Source organism: Mytilus trossulus, chromosome 3 (genome assembly GCF_036588685.1).
Source record: "Mytilus trossulus isolate FHL-02 chromosome 3, PNRI_Mtr1.1.1.hap1, whole genome shotgun sequence".
Classification (NCBI taxonomy): domain Eukaryota; kingdom Metazoa; phylum Mollusca; class Bivalvia; order Mytilida; family Mytilidae; genus Mytilus; species Mytilus trossulus.
The window spans coordinates 78,786,655-78,806,884 of record NC_086375.1 but is presented as its reverse complement, the minus strand read 5'-3'; the positions used below and the strand labels follow the sequence as shown (position 1 = coordinate 78,806,884).

The following is a 20,230-nucleotide window of genomic DNA, read 5'->3' as shown; positions in this document are numbered from 1 at the left end:
TTAAAAGCTATCAATCAACGGAACACGTGAAAAATAACTGCCGTATACCTAACTTGGGACAGATATTTTCCGAATAACCTAGTTATCTGGTGAGAATGCTCTTGCGTATGGTTGTGTAGTATTTCTGTCACATAGTGTTGTCACTTTAGCTATATTTTTAAACATTGTTTAACAGGAGATTTGGCTAGCCATAAGACCAGGTTCAATCCACAATTTTTTTTTAATGTCCTGTACCAAGTCAGGAATATGGCAATTGTTATCAAGTATTTCGTTTAATATATGTGTATTTGCTTTTGTTTTGATTGCACTACGGTGTTCCTGCTGTTTCTTCCATTTCCTCTTATAGTTGATGTGTTCCCCTCGGTTTTAGTTTGTAACAAGAATTCGTTTTCTTTCAATCGATTAACGACTTTTGAACACCAGTATACAACTGTTGCCTTTATTTATAGCTGGCTAACTAAAGCTACCATAAGTATTAGATATATATGCAACTGAAATGAATATTAGATATATACCAGTATGCATAAAAATATTTGTCATGAAATACGTATTAAAAATTGAGAATGGACAAATCATAAATAAGTGTACAATCTTTCGTGTAATTGATACATTGCACTTATTTGTCATTCATTTGTCTACGAGTTTATGCAAATCAAAGTATATTGACTACATCCTTTGTTGTAGGTTCAGAAGTTTCCTCAACTGTTGTTGTTCAAGTAAAATCATTGGATGATCTCCTAAACAGATACAAAGTAAGTTATATATTTTTCATAGCGTGTAATTAGAACAGATACAAATTAAGTTATATCTTTGTCATACCGTATGATTAGAAATCGAGAGTAGATTTGAGGGGTTCACCTGCACAGATGCTTAATTAAGAAAATGATCTATTTGTTTCCACTAAAACCTGGAGAACAAGTTACTCTTATCTATCAGATTCCTAGACATTTTGGGGAAGTGATGTCGACATCTTAATTATTATGAAAAATTCTCATAGATAAACAATTCACGCACGTGTTAAACTATAAGTAATATGAAATACTATAAATAGGAAAAGTATAACAGCCAGGGAAACTGATGTTTTTCAGCTTGTCTTACCAGTAAAATTAAGTGATCGTTGGTGGGGTTTTTTTTGTGGTTTTTTTTTTTATGAAAAGCAACTTTTAGCTGAACGCGTACCCTGTTTAGTTGATCTTTGGTGGATAATGTCACATATCTTTATTGCACTTTGTTTTAGGATTTCTGGGCGTACTGGGAGACATACAAAGTGGTTGTAGAACTTCTTCAACAACCCAAATATTTACTAGTGTGTGACAAATGGGATCAATTGAAATATATCACTACTGCACATTTCGTAAAGTAAGTTTTACAAAATATCGTATTCATCTCAACACATATTGCGTCCATATAGAATACTGTTGTATTAAAAGCTATAACACGTAAATATGGTCTTTAAAAATTGACAAAAAAAAGAAACGGGGATAGTGAAACACAAAAACAACGCCTTGCAATGTCTTTGTCAGTATTTCAATATCTATGTTCGGCAGATGAAATCAAGACAATTCAAATTTATTTTTTTTACATCTTGAGGAATCTTAATACTTACACATTCTTCTGAAGGAGAAAGTTTGATGATGACAATGGATCAGAAATGGTATTGAAACCCACTCATTTCTGAAAGAAAAAATGTATATTTTATTTTCTATCACAATAGAATAAAACAACAACACGAGTATCCTTCACTTTAATAGAGTAAACACGGATGTCTCTGAATATTTACCAGTTCCTGATTAACTTTTAGATTTTGAGGTATTGTTTATGTACATGCATGCACGATTTGATGTAATTCTGGAATAGATAAATAGATAGGATTGACTAAGACTATGTTCGATTGCGAGCTGTATACAAAATTTTGATACCGATTGTAAGACTTCCATAGTGAAGACTTAATTCTAAAAAAACCACGAGAATCTAAAAAAAACCAACACTAGACACCTTCTGATCATTCATGAAAACAGTTATTTATACAGTTATGTTTTCAGTTCTTTATCTTAAAGAATGGTTGGTAGTAAACCTGAAAACTGTTATGACAAGATGTCTTTGATACAAGGGTATAATAACGAAATGAATAATTGTTTTGTAGATTCTGGAATACTCCATTAGATCTTGAACTTCCCGGTTACACATCAACAGATTATCAACTTGACCAATATTCTATTTCGGACCAAAGTATTACGTTGTCAGAAACGCCAAGTGAACCATTCCCAGACCGTGAATTGGAACGTGGAGATTTAAATGAAGTAGGAGACGAATATGATGGCTTTGAAGAAATTGTCCAAGAAAAAGTAACCAAAACACAACAATCAGTACAGCAAACTGTCCCCGAAGATGAAACATATGAGATGTCTGAAGAAATGACCGAAACCAGAGAGGAAACAACAACTGATCAGATCTATTCAAGTGTGGAAGAGGAAACAAGTATCTTGATTATCAAGTCGATTGTTGATACGAGGACAAATACTTTGATCTCAGTTCAAGAAGCAGTTATACAGGGAATTTTAGATCAAGTTGCAGGCACGTATGTTAATCCTGTTACAAAAGAAGTCATGAAATTGATTGATGCACAGAACGAAGGATTTGTTATAATGCAAACACAATCAAGAAAACGATTACGAAAACAGGACCAGTCATATGGTCTTATAACAATTAAGACGACAAAGGAAAACCGACCATACACAGTGAAGGCAGTGCTGGATCCGGGCACTGAAGAGGAGATAACTGTTGCAGAGGCAGTAAAGAGAGGCTTCATTGATACCAAATCGGGAACTTACAAAATGGACAATGGTGATACTATATCAATACATGATGCGATAGAAAGTGGTCTTGTAAAGGCTGAGTTCACTGATGGACCAGATGCTACACATGAGGCTGAAACCGTCACAAAAACGTATGCCGTACACGGGGTTATAGACCAAAAACGTAAAATTAAAGTGTCCTTTACTGATGCGTTAACACGACGCTTGTTAGATAGAGAAGATGGATACTATTTTAACAATTTAACACGTGAAAAAGTTCCAATAAGTGAAGCCATTATGAAAGGTTTTATCAAAGCTAGATTAGTGAAGGATCCATCAAAATTAGATATTAATCCAAATAATAACATTGTTATTGAGAAATTTTCAAATGCAAAATCAAAAATAATGAAAGCAATGAAAATCTCCAAAGCTTTCAAGGCAGCAGCAAATGGAAATACGTGAACAAAAAATATATCTATCTTATCCAATTATCGATGCTTTTATTATAGCCTGCTACTGTTGTGTGTTGTATATGCACTACCATTTATTTATGCTTATTCAAAGCGTTCACTTTTGCAGGACCTTTGTAAAGATGTGTTATTCATTTACCGTTTATTACTATCTGCGTTGCCAATTCATATTTCAGTTTATTTGATTAAGTTTTTATTGAACTGTTTAAAAAACAAAATGGAATGCAGCTAATTTAAATACCTGTAACATTAATGATACCATGTGGGGTTTTAAAATGCAAGATTAACTATATTAAATTTTGCTGGCAGAAAGTTCAATTTCTCTTTAAATTCTTTTGACATCCGATTTCGTCACTGAATATTATATTTAATTTCGAAACAGTCTATGAATGCAGATGCAATTTCTGACAAGATACACGTCAAGTCATACAGTTAGAAAATGTTAGATTAACTAAAGAAACAATATATATGTAAATATAGTGTTGTGACCAAGATTGCATATTTTTGATAATATCTAGACCTAACTTTCATTAATGTAGTTAATGATATGGTCATGTTTTATTTACTTATTGTTGGCATTCTTCCCTAAAACTCTTTTATGCAAGTTCATGTATATTTGAGGTTGATAATGTTTAACCTCTGTGAATGTATTTGAATTGCAATTTCTATTTGTTAAATATTCTAAAGCTTATAATTCATTGCTAGATAAAGAATTTTTTACAAATTGTAGTAAATTGCATTTGAAAATTAAAAAAAAATAATAAACATATTATAATTATATTACAATTCTTTAATCATGAACATGAAACACAGACCATTGGTATACCATTTCAAGTGTTGTACATTTCGTCATTTCGCTGCCCTTTACAGCTTACTATGCAGTATCGGTTTTGATCATTGTTGAGGACCGTACTTTGATTTATCGTTGCTTACACCTATGTGTTTTGGCCAACGATGGCTATTTGTATGATAGTCAATCATTCCACATCCTTTACTTTTAAATAGTCTAGAGCGTGTCAGTTTCAGCATACACATAAAATTTAACGTCCAAATTCCACCTGCACATGGTTTCATAGGTGTCAAATAAAGGCAACAGTAGTATACCGCTGTTCAAAACTCGTAAATCTATGGACAAAAAACAAAATTGGGGTAACAAACTCAAAACGAGAGAAACGCATCAAATATAAGAGGAGAACAACGACACAACATTTAAATGTAACACACACAGAGACGGACTAAGCATTAGACAAAATCCGATAATAATAACAAATATAACATCAAAACCAAATACATGAATTTGGGATAGAAAAGTACCGTGACACGTCTTATAGTGATGTGAATTCACACTCAAATATAAGAGAAAACAAACGGCACAACGGAAACACAACGTTAAAATGTAATACACACAGAAACGAACTATAATATAACAATGGCCATTTTCCTGACTTGGTACAGGACATTCAAAATTATACATCATCTGCAGGGGATTGCAGGTGCACAGGCGAAGAATAGTAACCATATTTCTGTAAAATCTTTAACCAACCTTTAAGTTTGTAACTACACGAACTAATCTATATGTATTTAGACGTCTTCTTATTAAAGATGTTTTGGAACACGAAATCGTATTATATACAATATAAGCATTTCCGAATGAATAAAAGGACATATGGGCTGTTCGCTAATGCGAGAGCATGATAACGACTAGAGAAAGAAGTTATCATGTAAAAGACAACATGTCGAAGAAATACTCAAACCATGGTCACATAAAAAAAAAAACGAAAAGGAAAACACTAGACAGAGTCCTCAAAACAATACACAGAAAACTAAGCTTCAAATCTACGCGAGACTAAACAATATTTATAAATCTAACATACTATCAAAGATCTGCCACGTATACAAAATACATAGCTGCCAACAAATTAAACCCAACTTTAATAGCAAAATACACAAACAGACAATCTTTTGACTTTTGACAGGACATAAAAATGTGTAGGATAATCAGAGTTGTTTATTTTCTAATGTGTTTGCTTCTATTAGTGTAATTATATCAAAAGTAGAACACATACGGTTACCTGCAATAATATTTTACATGTGAGATCGATTTCTACATGGAGAATTGCCGCCGAGAAGGAAATCTGTCATTTTACTGAAATGTTTTGTAGGAGGACCTCACTTAGGACTAAAATAATGAACTATAACAATAGTTACAAGTAAAATTTAACTCTTTATCAAACAACATACAATATACCAAAAGCTCAGATATTATTTTGTTTGTATATGGTACTATATTCTTTTAATAGAAACGGTGGCCATATTTTAATATTTAAAAGTTTGGCAATATTAAACCTGATAGTAATGCTAGGAATTATATAAATGTTTTTCGTTAAAATGGTTCTAACCTTTTGTATTTTACTCGTACTGTTATAGCAAAGATTTGATTCATACTGTTATAATTGTTTATGTATTTACATTTTCGGTGTGAAGGGACATGGGCGTATGACATTTGCGCCGATTTTGAAAATTTTCATTCTTTCATTTACGCCGATTTTGTATTTTCTCCTAATTGGATTTACAGGTAAGTTACAGGTAAGTTCATATTTTTACATTGGCTAAGCACAGAGTATAACGACAAATCAAGTGACATTGCAGTTGGTAAATGGCTATCCTAATGTTTCGGGTTACCATGCATCTTTCCCTAAATGAAATCGATGACTGCTTCACGTTTGACATTTATTGTCTGACTCTCCTTCTGATGACAAATGTCATACATTCTTAGACAACTTACAAGTGCACATTCTATAACGGTCAACCAACTCGTGATGGCGTCCATAAAAGTAACGAAGGGATGATTTCAACTCCACCATTTGTAACTCTTGGTTTAATAGCTTCCTTGTGAGAAAATACGAACTCTAGAAATGCCCCCAATAGTACGTATGCCGTACAAAGAAAAGATGGCCTTCGTTATCGACAATTACGCCAAATATAGAAGAGACGAAGTCATAAGAAAGGAATATATTAGATGTGTTGCCTATACATACTCGGCAAGAACAGATTTATGATTTGAATGTACATACTATGTTACGTTATCTATTTTTTGGAAATGCGAAATTTGTCTTTACCTGTCCACGTGTTCAATGTGTTCACTCGCCCATAGTATTACAAATTTTTGTCGTTCCGTCCGTTTGGCAGTAGAAATACAACAATTACCCGAGGGAGGTCAGGATGATTTTTTATTGATTATTTCCTTTCACCTGTTGCTAGTACGGCTTATTTGATTCGCTTTGTTTCGCAAAATACGATTCTGTACGAAACGAAAGCTTTTTTTTTTTATTAATTCGATATAGTTATCTACGGAAGCCCATAGGGGACCTACAAAAAAATAAAATTATTTCGTTATCTCAATATATATATCGTTATTTCGATATAATTACATCGTTATTTCGATATAATTAAATCGTTATCTCGATATATTTATATCGTTATCTCGATAATTATTTATTTCGTTATCTCGATATAATTATATCGTTATCTCGATATTTAAATCGTTATATCGATATATTTATTTCGGTATCACGATATAATTTCATCGTTATCTCGATATATTTATTTCGTTATCTCGTTATCTCGATATTGAAATCGTTATATCGATATATTTATTTCGTTATCTCGATATAATTACATATAATTGCAATTTTTGTCTCGTCTGCAACCAAAGTCGCAGTATGCGAGACATAGGTATTGCTATCAGGTGGTGTAAACTGTTTGTTTAAAGCTTTAAATATCAGAAGCCAGAAGACCTGTATGCTTCATTTCTTGTATGCATATACCTTATGTTACGAAGATTCCGTCTGTCATATTTCCTTTGTCCCTGACCTCATTTTTATGATTCAACGACTGCTTGAAAAAAAAGACTTTTTTGTCAAATGAATTTCTCACTTATTGTGAGTAATAGGATAACCATATTTGGTATACGGGTTCATTGCAACGTCTTCAAGTTTGTCAGACAAGTTTCACCTGACCTCGACCTCATTCCATGGATCAGTGATCAAGGTTAAAGTTACGTGATTAGGTCCGTTTCTTAAATACTATAAACAGTAGGTCAACCATATGTGGTGTATGGAATGACTGTAACGGGTACATATCAGTCTGGCAGGTTTCATCTGACCTTGACCTCATTTTCATGGTTCATTGGTTAATGTATTCTTTTTTTTTTTTTTTAGTCTGTTTTTGAAGTACTATAAGCAATAGTTCAACTACAAATGTATATTAGGTGTATGTTATGACTGTAATGGGTACATTTTCTAAGGCAGAAAAATCTTCATAATATCATCAACAACCTTCCTTCTTGTGTTTTTTATGATAAGCTTAATTAGCCCACATGTGCCAATGGGCTGCACAACATTTTTATTTTTCCTTTTTAATTCTTATGATACTTAATTAAATTTTAACTATAATAACACTATTATTAGTGCAATTAAATGAAATAATGAAAGAATGTTTTCAAATAAAAGTTAAACATGACGACGAATAGTGATCCCTATATGTCGCCTCTGCGTGCGCAGGCGACATAAAATGAGGGTCTACCCAACAAGCGCATGTGAATCAGTCTGCGACATTTCTAAACGATGGCAGGGTTCACCTGACCTCCAGCTCATTTCATGGATCAGTGATCAAGGTTAAAGTAACATGATTAGGTCCGTTTCTCAGATACTATAAGCAGTAGGTCAGCTATATGTGGTGTATGGAATGATTGTAAGGGGTACATGTCAGTCTTGCAGGTTTCATCTGACCATGACCTCATTTTCACGGTTCATTGGTCAATGTTAAGTTTTTGTGTTTTGGTCTGTTTTTGTAATACTATAAGCCATAGGTCAACAATATTTGGTGTATGGAATGATTGTAAGGTGTGCATGTCTGTCTGGCAGGTTTCATTTGTCATTGACCTCATTTTCATGGTTCATTGGTCAATGTTAAGTCTTCATTGTTTGGTCTTTTTCTTGTATACTATAATCAATAGGTCAACTATATTTGGTGTATGGAATGATTGTAAGGTGTACATGTCTGTCTGGCAGGGTTCATCTGACCTTGACCTCATTTTCATGGTTCATTGGTCAATGTTAAGGTTTCATGGTTTGGTCTTTTTCTTGTATACTATAGGCAATAGGTCAACTATGTTTGGTGTATGGAATGATTGTAAGGTGTACATGTCTGTCTGGCAGGGTTCATCTGACCTTGACCTCATTTTCATGGTTCATTGGTTAGTGTTTAGTTTTCCTGTTTAAGTCTCCTTCTTAGATACTATAAGCAATAGGTCAACTTAATTTGATGGATGGAATGATTGTAAGGTGAACATGTCTGTCTGTCTTGTTTTATATGACCTTGACCTCATTTTCATGGATCAATGATGATTTTAAGTTTATATATGTGATACTTGTAGTGAAACTTTATCTTAAGAACTATCAACATTAAACCAATCATGGTTAGTAAAGCAGGCGAGACATTTCAGCGTGTGCACTCTTGTTTAACGAATCCACTACAAAGTAACAACAAAGCCTATATAGTGAACACCTATATCAAGTTTTAAAATTGAGAATGGAAATGGGGAATGTGTCAAAGAGACAACAACCCGACCAAATAAAAAAACACAACAGCAGAATGTCACCAACAGGTCTTCAATGTAGCGAGAAATTCCCGCACCCGGAGGCGTCCTTCAGCTGGCCTCTAAACAAATATATACTAGTTCAGTGATAATGAACGCCATACTAATTTCCAAATTGTACACAAGAACCTAAAATTAAAATAATACAAGACTAACAAAGGCCAGAGGCTCCTGACTTGGGACAGGCGCAAAAATGCGGCGGGGTTAAACATGTTTGTGAGATCTCAACCCTCCCCTTATACCTCTAACTAATGTAGAAAAGTAAACGCATAACAATACGCACATTAAAATTCAGTTTAAGAGAAGTCCGAGTCTGATGTCAGAAGGTGTAACCAAAGAAAATAAACAAAATGACAATTATACATAAATAACAACAGACTACTAGCAGTTAACTGACATGCCAGCTCCACACTTCAATTAAACTGACTGAAAGACTATAATTTCATCATATGAACATCAGGCACAATCCTTCCCGTTAGGGGTTTAGTATCATACCATCATAATATATATGAGAAGAACATAACCCGTGTCATACCAACAACTGTTTTTAGAATAAATGTGTTTAGTTCCGACGCAAAGACCTTATCAGTGACTCAATATTAACGCCAAAATATGCAATCTTTAATGACTTGACAACAGTATCGTAATTATATCCTTTCTTAATAAGTCTATTCAAAGGTTTTGTAAGTTTCGGAGGTGAATACTGACACCTTTGTGCTTTATAAAGAATATTTTCATAAAAAATTGGATGTGAAATACCTGAACGTATAAGAAGTCTGCATGTTGAGCTATATTTACGAATGATGTCTTAATACCGATGATAAAATTTAGTAAATGTTTTGACTAGTTTGTGATATCGAAAACCCTGATGTAATAATTTTTCAGTAATAATTGTTCGATTCTGATTAGTGATTCTCAAAAAGGGAGATGCAAATGTGGTTTTCTATAGGGTTTCAATGCAAATTTTGACCTCCGCTAGTGGCCAGACAGTTTGAATTTCGGATCGGCTCAAAAAGTAACAACACTTGTTAAGGACTTTGGTAAAAACATATTTACTTATAATTAGATTCAATCAAATCAATTCAGTAGTTATATATAGGAAACTCTTGAAAATCGACCAAACAGAATGTTCAAAGTCCCCTGGTGGACGTACGTACGGACGGGCGGACGGACAAGGGTAACACTTTATGCCAGAATACCAATAGTTGTTCCAAAGTAGATTTTTAAACTTAACGGTTAATGGACGGAAGACGGATGCTGATCATGCATGATGATGGCATTGGCTGAGGCTCATGTGATTCTTCAGATTAGGTGCAACAAAACTCAAACCAACATGTAAACATAAAAAAAAGAAGATGTGGTATGATTGCCACTGAGACAACTCGCCACAACAGACCAAATGACTAAGAAATTAACAGCTATAGGTCACCGAAAGGCCTTCAACAATGAACAAACCCCATACCGCATAGTCAGCTATAAAAGGCCCCGACATCACAAATGTAAAACAATTCAAACTAGAAAACTAACGGCCTAATTAATGTACAAAAAAATGAACGAAAAACAAATATGTAACACATGTACAGCAACAAACGACAGCCACTGAATTACAGGCCCCTGACTTGGGACAGGCACATACATACAGTATGTGGTGGGGTTAAACATATTAGCGGGATCCCAACCCTCCCCTTTTTTTAAGCAGTCGCTGAACCATTAAAATGAGGTCAGGGACAAAGGACATATGACAGACGGAAACTTCGTAACATAAGGTATATGCATACAAGAAATGAAGCATACAGGTCTTCTGGCTTTTGAAATATAAAGCTTTAAACAAATAGTTTACGCCACCTGATGGTAATACCTATGTCTCGCATACTGCGACTTTGGTTGCAGGCGAGACAAAAATTGCAATTATATGTTATTATATCGAGATAACGAAATAAATATATCGATATAACGATTTAAATATCGATATAACGATTTAAATATCGATATAACGATTTAAATATCGAGATAACGAGATAACGAAATAAATATATCGAGATAACGATGAAATTATATCGAGATAACGAAATAAAAAAATATCGAGATAACGATATAAATATATCGAGATAACGATTTAATTATATCGAAATAACGATTTAATTATATCGAAATAACGATATATATATTGAGATAACGAAATTTTTTTTGTAGGTCCCCTATGGGCTTCCGTAGTTATCAACTACAAAACTGAAAAACTGAAAAACTCTAGATTCGAATACATACAAACATTTTCAACAACATGAAAAACATAATTACGCATTTAAGCAGACCAAAATAGATAAAGCACATATATAATTAAGAAAATCAAAAACATGACAAAGCAAATTAAACATGGTAGTATAAGAGACGACTCTTTGATACATTCTCTTTTTTCATTCTCATTCATTTTAACACAACTTTGGTCATTGTTGTTAGCTGTTTCGTTGTACAGTAATCAGATGTTATGTTTTTAAAAAATAATTGGATTTGAAACAATCTTTTTATCAGTATTAACTATTCGTGAGCATTTAGTAAAACATTGAAAACACTGGAAATTGTAAAACCACCATTTCAATGTTGTTCATATAATGCCGCCTCGGACAAACGTAATGTTTAGCTGTTTTCTCAACTTTTACATTAAATATCTCTGTGCCAAGAAAGAACATCCGTCATAAACATGTTTACTGTTGCACAAAACTATGGCGCACATCGGCTCCAAATGTAACTTTGTGACAAGTTTACAATTATGCTCTGCAATACTTACAAAAAGAAACGTAGAAATCGCAATAAGGAAGAAATTCGTCAATAACCTAAAGCATTCATAAAAACACTTATGTCAAGTGATGAACACAATTTTCTCCTTTAAGTAGTAAAACGAAAGCCACACAACCACTTGGCAGGATAAATTTACACTCTGTTTCGTATAAAATACTAGTATATAAGTAAAAATGTGTATTTTCTAATCCCATTCATAAAAACAGTGGAGAAAACCCCAAACTGTGTTGAAGAAAATTATACACTTATTCGTGTGTGTATATAGCAATGTTTATTTTTTGCTGGAAAGTAGCAAAAACATTTCAAAAATATATTTCCATAGTGAGATATAAATCAGCCCAAACACTTATTATTTAAATATTTTTGTAATAACTTTCAAGATAAACAAAACTAAAGTTAGTCAGTAGGCTGCCAGATGTATTCCTTAAAATTGTGAATACTAAGTTTCCAAAAAAAACAGAATAGTTTTACCTGAAAATCAAAATAAATCGAAGTATCTGACAATATGAGAACAACACATAAAAATGATACATAAATATACATGTAGATTGATACATGTATAAATGCACACATGCACGAACATATAAATTGTAGCATAGATATATTCGTATGAGCAATATCTATCTTTGTTTTACATACATACATATAAGTATATTAATACAAGTTTTTGTTTTTAAAAGTCAATAATTGTTATAATTAATAAGCCCTTGATTGTATCCGGGTTAGTGCATTGAAGTTACAAGAGCGGGGTCTTTTGTAGGATAAATCAGTGTAAGTCGACTTAAACATTTCAATGTACGACTAGTAAAATAATACTTGAAACGTCTTGAACTTAGCCTAATTACCAGCTCGGCAGGAAGTAGTATCATTTTATACTGAGTACCGTAAGGACAAGATTTCCTACCAAATTACTTATTTATATTCGCAAATTAAATTATCAACCCTAAAAGGCAGCATGTATGTTTACAAAATGGAGAATGTCATTATGTTTATTTTAATAATATTCTCATTTATTTTTATTTCACAAGGAGGTAAGTGAAATACGTTTTCTGTAGATTTAGATCGCATGCGTCACCTTCAAATTACTTCATAACAATTATAAAGTTATAATTTTTTTTATTGATACTAATTGTAAAAATAAGAAGTTCTGCTGAGACAACTATCCAACAGAGATCAAAATGACTTTGCAGTTAAAAATTATAGGTTACAGTATGGTCTTCAACAATGAGCAAATCAATACCGCATACCAGTGTATAGCAAGCTATAAAAGGCACCAAAATGACTTATGTAAAACAATTCAAACGATAAGACTAACGGCCTGATTTATATACAAAACAATAAACGAAAAACAAATATGATATACAGTAGCGATCGACATTCATTGACTTTCAGGCTCTTGGCTTGGTACAGGCGCATACCATATACAGAATATGGTAAATCTAGATACATGTAGTTTAGTCAGACGATAATGAATAAAGTAAATGTCATTCCTTTCGTAAAATCTTATTGTCGTAGTGTGCAACAGTTTGAACAGAACAGTCCGGATTCAGACTAAACAACATCGAAATGTACTTTTTTTCACATCAAATACATGTCTGTAAATATTTGAAGTCCTAACAAAAGGAGTTGTGGCAAAAAGGCCCTTATTTGGCCCAAATCTTACTGCACATTCAAAAGTTTTAAAGCTTCTCTTGAATTATTTTACTACGCACGATGTTTCCTGAATGAAAGTTATGATGGATAACTGCATAAATTCCATATTTGTCATCGTTTTCATGATGACGGTACATATACATGATATAATGACGTTTTAACGTCTGCAGATAAACAAAAAATCAGTAACATATCTTAAATCTATGCATTTCCCAACATTATGAGCCTATTTGGAATAGTTGCGAAAGGTTTTTATCATCTTAGGCCAAAAGCGGGCCTAAATAACCCTTCTCCGAGTTTGCCAATATTTCGATCTAAATAAACAAAGTCTACATAGAAAATAGATACATGTAAAAGCCATTGTTAGACTGTGCAGTTGTCGTTTATACTTATTTATGAAAAAAAGTAAGAGTAAATGAAATTGCAGATATTATTTTTATCTTGTTATTATATTTCTAGTTAAACACGGCAGAAATTTAATATGGTCTATGAGTCCAACGAGCTTAGGTGTATCTCGAATAGTTGGCATCGAAGGAGATCCGAACGACTGGGTGAAAACAGGGAATGTTACAGTTCGACATATCAGTGCACCTCACTACGGGTGGCAGTTCAGAGCTCTTGGTTTCCATTATACGACGAAATCTATATTCTGGAGTGAGAAAAGTTACAAAAGGATTCAAGAACTAACATTAGATGGTAGTACAGCTACACGATCACTCTTTACAAAAACCTCCGGATATGTCGATGGACTTGTTATAGACTGGATCTCAGATAACATGTATTTCTCGGATTCCAAATATAACTGGATTATCATGGTTCCACTAAATTCTACAGATGTATACTATAAACTGATTATCACAACTGGATTATATCAGCCCCATGGATTAGCCATTTATCCTAAGAAAGGGTAAGTTTTTATCCTGCAATCAGCCAAATTGTGTACAAATGAATAAAAAATTCTCCAGTAAACCCACGTCCATGTTGAGCAGCGGTAATGTGAATATTTCTTTTTTTCCGTACCAGTTCATTTATGGGCTCTCTTCGCGGACCGCGTTTAAACTATGTAGATTTCTTTGACAAATTAAAGACAATGATTTAGATTTTAATAACTTAAGTGTTGGGAGTAAATTTCACGATAAGTAAATATAATTTGTATGTACATTGTCGGAAATATATTTGTACTCGCTGCAAAACAGGAGAAATTCAAAAACTTGGGGAACCTTGCTGTTTGTCCTGTTTCTATTTTCCGACAATGAAAAATCCAAGTTTTAGTGACTATTTCTGACAGTTTCGGTGACATTTGGTTTTCCTAAGATGCGATCATGGAATACGAAACGGAAACGGGAACAGAAAACGATACAGAAGAATTTAAAGGTTTTCGTTTTGGTTATTTATTTTCATAGGCATGTTTTATATAGTATATCAAATGAATAAGAAAAAGGAAAAGAGGAATAAATTATAAATTACATGTAACGAAAAAAGATTTTAAGCATAAAGTATTGAAATGAATGGCAGGAGATGATGTGCCTATGTTTTAAAATTATCTTATAAGTTATTCATATTGTATATAATTTTATTACGTACACTACTCCCAATTGTTGCCTTAGTTCATTTATTTTACATTATACTTTTGCACTTCAGATCATGAACACTTTTAAAAATTATACTGTCGGAAATTCAGTCTCATTCATAAAGTCCTGATAGTTATTTTAGAATTATTCAATTGGAAATGTTGTCACTCATTATGTATAATATTTTAAACTTGTAAGCCTTACTATAATTGAAAGCATTTACACATAGTTGACATGTAGAAAACGTCGTAATTCGACGTTAAGTTTGGTGACACCAGTATCGTGCGTAACGTCATACAAGAAGATGTGGTAATGATGTGTGCCAATGATATACATCTCCATCCAATTCACATTTTGTAAAAGTAAACCATTATATAGGTCAAAGTACGGTCAGCAACATACATGTGTTTATACTCATACACCCCTAAGGAATGTTGAAACTTGAAAGTATTTATATTAGTAGATTTCAATGCAGTGTTATAACAATAACTGAAAAATAATTATTCGCTGTTCCTTTTTTTATAAAATATTTTTACGACGAAAAATATACCTTTTTTACACCACTGATTGTTTGGGTGTTTTACTGTCCAATAACGGTCCATGACTGTGCCTTGGTGTAATCAAAAATCAAAGATGGACCAGTTTGGTTTTGTCCACTTTACCATAATAGTAACTTTTACCTGTTGTAGCATAGAAATGAGGCTATTCAAAATGGTGTTTTACCTGATGTCCCGTAACTGTATTTTTCTTTTAAGTAGTTTATTTAGGCTGTGCCGAAGGCTTTTCCAAATCTTAAATAAATATATTTTTTGGTGTTCTTTGTCGATAATTTTTGACCAATCAATGATAACAATACATAGTTGTGTTTTGCGACTGTGATATTTACGATAAGCCTCTTGTTTGTCATTGATAATATTATAATGATCTAGGTGACTCATTATGTTTGAAAATACTTTCGGGCAACTTGTAGAAAATGCAAGTACATGATACTTATCAGTAGTTTACCGGTTTCAAATGGCAACCATACTTGAAAAGTGGACAAATATCGGCTGTTGTCCATTCATCATTTATATTGAGGTGGTATTGACGAATCATTGAAGATAATGTGACTTGTTCAGTTTATAATTCTTTTAGCATTCTATGGCTTTATTCGCCAGGCCCATTCAAGTATCGATCTTTGTTGTATAAAGACGACAATAATTTTAAAAACATAAAATGCAAATTAAACCCGAAAATGGTATCCATCTAATGAAAACTTTTATCATATTAATGTATCCAATCATATCAGAAAACGTTGGACGTGCATGTGTCGTGCATTTATTTTGCTATACATGTTCGAAGTTAACCACACATAGTTATAAGACCCGTAACTGTTTTATACTTTACTTTGTCAACCCTCTTTTAATATTCTGTCATGTTCTTCCACATATTTCACTAAAAGCTTGCAGAAATGCTTGTGTAGTTCTCCTCTCCAGAAATTGTTGTCACACTGACAATTATAGATGGGCATTATTTTAAATCTTCTTCCGACACAGACATCTTAAATCTTGAATCGTTTTTCTGATCTCCGGTTTTCCAATTAGCTGTTGTCTACGTGGACGCTCTTAATAATTCTATCTTCAGTTCCTCAATTACTTTTTGCAGGTGATGCAATGAATAAAGGTCCTTGATTTGTGGGACATATTTCACTTAAGTTAAAGTTTTTGCAGTTTCCTGCTATAACAATATTATTGTTGTCTGCAGAAAACGTCTCAAATCTCTTGCGAATTCGCCAAAATATTCACAATTGTTTATCAAATCGATTCAACATTTTTCAGACGTCTTAAGGGCATTACCTAAAAAAAATAGAAATTTATTGTATGTATAAATCTAAAAAAAAAAAGAAGACGTGGTATTATTGCCAATGACACAACTCTCCACATAAAGTATGTTTATTCTGATCTGTATATTTAATGGGTTGTTTTTTCCATGCATGTTGAGGAACCATTGCAACACCTCTCTGGAGCTAACCTTTCTAAAGTAGCCTTATTTTCTAAAAGTCAATACAACTTCCCGCACTCTGAGAAATAAAGGCAACAGTAGTATACCGCTGTTCCAAAGTCATGAATCGTTTGAGAGAAAACAATCTGGCTTAACCATAACCGAGGGGAAAACATTAGTTATAAAAGGAAAACAACGGAAGAACAGAAACACTGAAGTGCAACAAAATCAAACGGCCATACAACATACATAGAAACGATGTATTTGATAACAACTACCATATTCCTTATTTGGTACAGGTAATTATTAGAAAAAAAATAGTGAGTTGAACCTGGTTGTATAGCTGTCTTTGGAGAACCTACCTGTTTATTGTTTGGATAGTAGGACCTGTTTGGTTATGTTTATATTGAAGAACCAACCTGTTTTTTATCATATTTGGAGAACTGCCTTGTTTATAGTTATCTTTGGAGAACCTGCATCTTTATTGTTATCTTTGGAGAACCTGCCTGTTTATTGTTATCTTTGGAGAACCTGCCTTTTCATTGTTATCTTTGGAGAACCTCCCTGTTCATTGTTATCTTTAGAGAACCTGTCTGTTCATTGTTATCTTTGGAGAACCTGCCTGCTTATTGTTATCTTTGTATAACCTGCATCTTTATTGTTATCTTTGGAGAACCTGCCTGTTTATAGCCTTCTTTGGAGAACCTGCCTGTTTATTGTTATCTTTGGAGAACCTGCCTGTTTATAGCTTTCTTTGGAGAACCTGCCTGTTTTTTTATATCTTTGGAGAACCTGCCTGTTTATAGCTTTCTTTGGAGAACCTGCATCTTTATTGTTATCTTTGGAGAACCTGCATCTTTATTGTTATCTTTGGAGAACCTGCCTGTTTATAGCTTTCTTTGGAGAAGCTGCCTGTTTATAGCTTTCTTTGGAGAACCTGCATCTTTATTGTTATCTTTGGAGAACCTGCCTGTTTATAGCTTTCTTTGGAGAACCTGCCTGTTTATAGCTTTCTTTGGAGAACCTGCCTGTTTATTGTTATCTTTGGAGAACCTGCCTGTTTATTGTTATCTTTGGAGAACCTGCCTGTTTATAGCTTTCTTTGGAGAACCTGCCTGTTTATTGTTATCTTTGGAGAACCTGCCTGTTTATAGCTTTCTTTTGAGAACCTGCCTGTTTATAGTTTTCTTTGGAGAACCTGCCTTGTTTATAGTTATATTTGGAGAATCTGCATCTTTATTGTTATATTTGGAGAACCTGCCTGGTTATAGCTTTCTTTGGAGAACCTACCTGTTCATTGTTATCTTTAGAGAAATTGCCTGTTTAAAGCTTTCTTTGGAGAACCTTCCTGTTTATTGTTATCTTTAGAGAAATTGCCTGTTTAAAGCTTTCTTTGGAGAACCTTCCTGTTTATTGTTATCTTTGGAGAAATTGTCTGTTTATTGTTATCTTTGGAGAACCTTCCTGTTTATTGTTATCTTTGAAGAACCTGCATCTTTATTGTTATGTTTGGAGAACCTGCCTGTTTATAGCTTTCTTTGGAGAACCTACATGTTCATTGTTATCTTTAGAGAAATTGCCTGTTTATAGCTTTCTTTGGAGAACCTACATGTTCATTGTTATCTTTAGAGAAATTGCCTGTTTATAGCTTTCTTTGGAGAACCTACATGTTCATTGTTATCTTTAGAGAAATTGCCTGTTTATAGCTTTCTTTGAAGAACCTGCCTTTTCATTATTATCTTTGAAGAACCAAGCTGATAATTGTCATCATTAGAGAACAAGCCTGTTGATGGTTATATTTTGAGAACATACATGCTGAACTAGTATATATATTTGTTTAGGGGTCAGCTGAAGGACGCCTCCGGGTGCGGGAATTTCTCGCAACCTTCTGCTGTTATTATTGTTTTTTTATATGGTGGGGTGTTGTCTCTTTGACACATTCCTCATTTCCATTCTCAATTTTATGTTTATTGTTATAGTTGGAGAACATACCTGTTTATTGTTTTCTTTGGAGAACCTGTCTGTATATGGTTATATTTCGGGAAACAAACTGTTTATGGCTATCTTTAGAGAACCTGACTATTTATTGTTATCTTTGAAGAACATGTCTGTTCATTATCTTCGGAGAACCAGTCTGTTTATTCTTATATTTGGAGAAAAAAACTGTTCATGTTTATCTTTGGAAAACCTATCTGTTTTTGGGTTATCTATGGAGAACACACCTGTTTATTGTTTTCTTTGAGGCCTGTCTGTTTAGGATTATATTGCAGACATGCCTGTTTAGGGTTATGTCGGAGACCTGCCTGTGTAGGGGTATCTTTGGAGAACAGTGTCTGACTATTAGATGCACGTTTTATCAGTACAATTGTATCCTGTTTAAGAGTTATACGTTTTCGTGAATCATGTTAACATGTAGAAGAAATTCATTTTCTTTAATTCACTTTGAAAAATAAGGAAAGTTTATCCGGATCTTCAAATAACAGTATGTAACATGGTTGCTGCAAAAAACTCCTGAACGGAGATTTCTTTTGCTTTTAAACGAAAATTGTCATCTATTAGTATATATAAACCTTGTGATCCAATGGGCGTTTCTCATTTGTTTCCTTAGTACGCGTATTACATCCGACGAGAATCAATAGCCATATCTTAAAGATATATTACACACTTGGGCATGTAAATGTGTTCAATAATTTTAAAGTTTTTAAAACAATTTACACATGAATTAACAAAATGTTAATTTCTGTAATAGAATGAAATTCAAAACAGTGTGGCTGTGGCCATTGATTGACTGATTAAATTCATCCATTGACTAGGACAATTTTGGTGAACGTTTGTATGTAACGACCACTGCTCACTATGCGCTTTTAAAAGACTCTTAAACTATGGGGTCACCAAAGGTTCTTAACACCTAAATAAAGTAATGCGAAAAATTAATCAGAAATAACACGATGTTTTGATTTAGACCAATTATATAAATCAAAACATAAAGATTATTCCTGATTAATTTTCCGAATTATTTTATAATTAAAGGCGTTTAGAAACCTTTGGTGACCCCACAGTTTAAATGTCTAACGTAGGTACAGACAAACATTCACGTAAATTGTCCCAGTCAATGGATGAATTTAATCTGTCAATCAATAGCCACAGCCACACTGTTTTGAATTGTTTCACATTTTGTCATGGCAAGTCCATAATCTAAACAATAACTAGTACCGCGCAGTCCGGTGTGTCCGCGCACCTAAGACTTATGACTTCGTTTCATTCAACTGATAAAACCAATTATTGATTAGTTTTGTGTGAACACAT

At 33.3% G+C, this 20,230-nt stretch overlaps 2 protein-coding genes across 11 annotated transcripts in view; both read left to right on the top strand.

Annotated features, from left to right (window-relative positions):
- LOC134712522 (uncharacterized) overlaps positions 1-4,045 on the top strand; it is a 34,313-nt gene extending 30,268 nt beyond the window's left edge. For all 10 annotated transcript variants that reach the window (XM_063574159.1, XM_063574162.1, XM_063574156.1 and 7 more), the window contains 3 exons: positions 685-752; positions 1,238-1,359; positions 2,144-4,045. In XM_063574159.1, the coding sequence (XP_063430229.1) occupies positions 685-752; positions 1,238-1,359; positions 2,144-3,257 (1,304 nt within the window). In that variant the 3' untranslated portion in view covers positions 3,258-4,045. The remainder of the gene's footprint in view (positions 1-684; positions 753-1,237; positions 1,360-2,143) is intronic.
- An 8,514-nt stretch (positions 4,046-12,559) lies between these two features.
- LOC134712521 (low-density lipoprotein receptor-related protein 4-like) overlaps positions 12,560-20,230 on the top strand; it is a 65,368-nt gene continuing 57,697 nt past the window's right edge. Inside the window, exons 1-2 of the mRNA XM_063574151.1 lie at positions 12,560-12,751; positions 13,833-14,280. Coding sequence (XP_063430221.1) covers positions 12,676-12,751; positions 13,833-14,280 — 524 coding nt within the window. The 5' untranslated portion in view covers positions 12,560-12,675. The remainder of the gene's footprint in view (positions 12,752-13,832; positions 14,281-20,230) is intronic.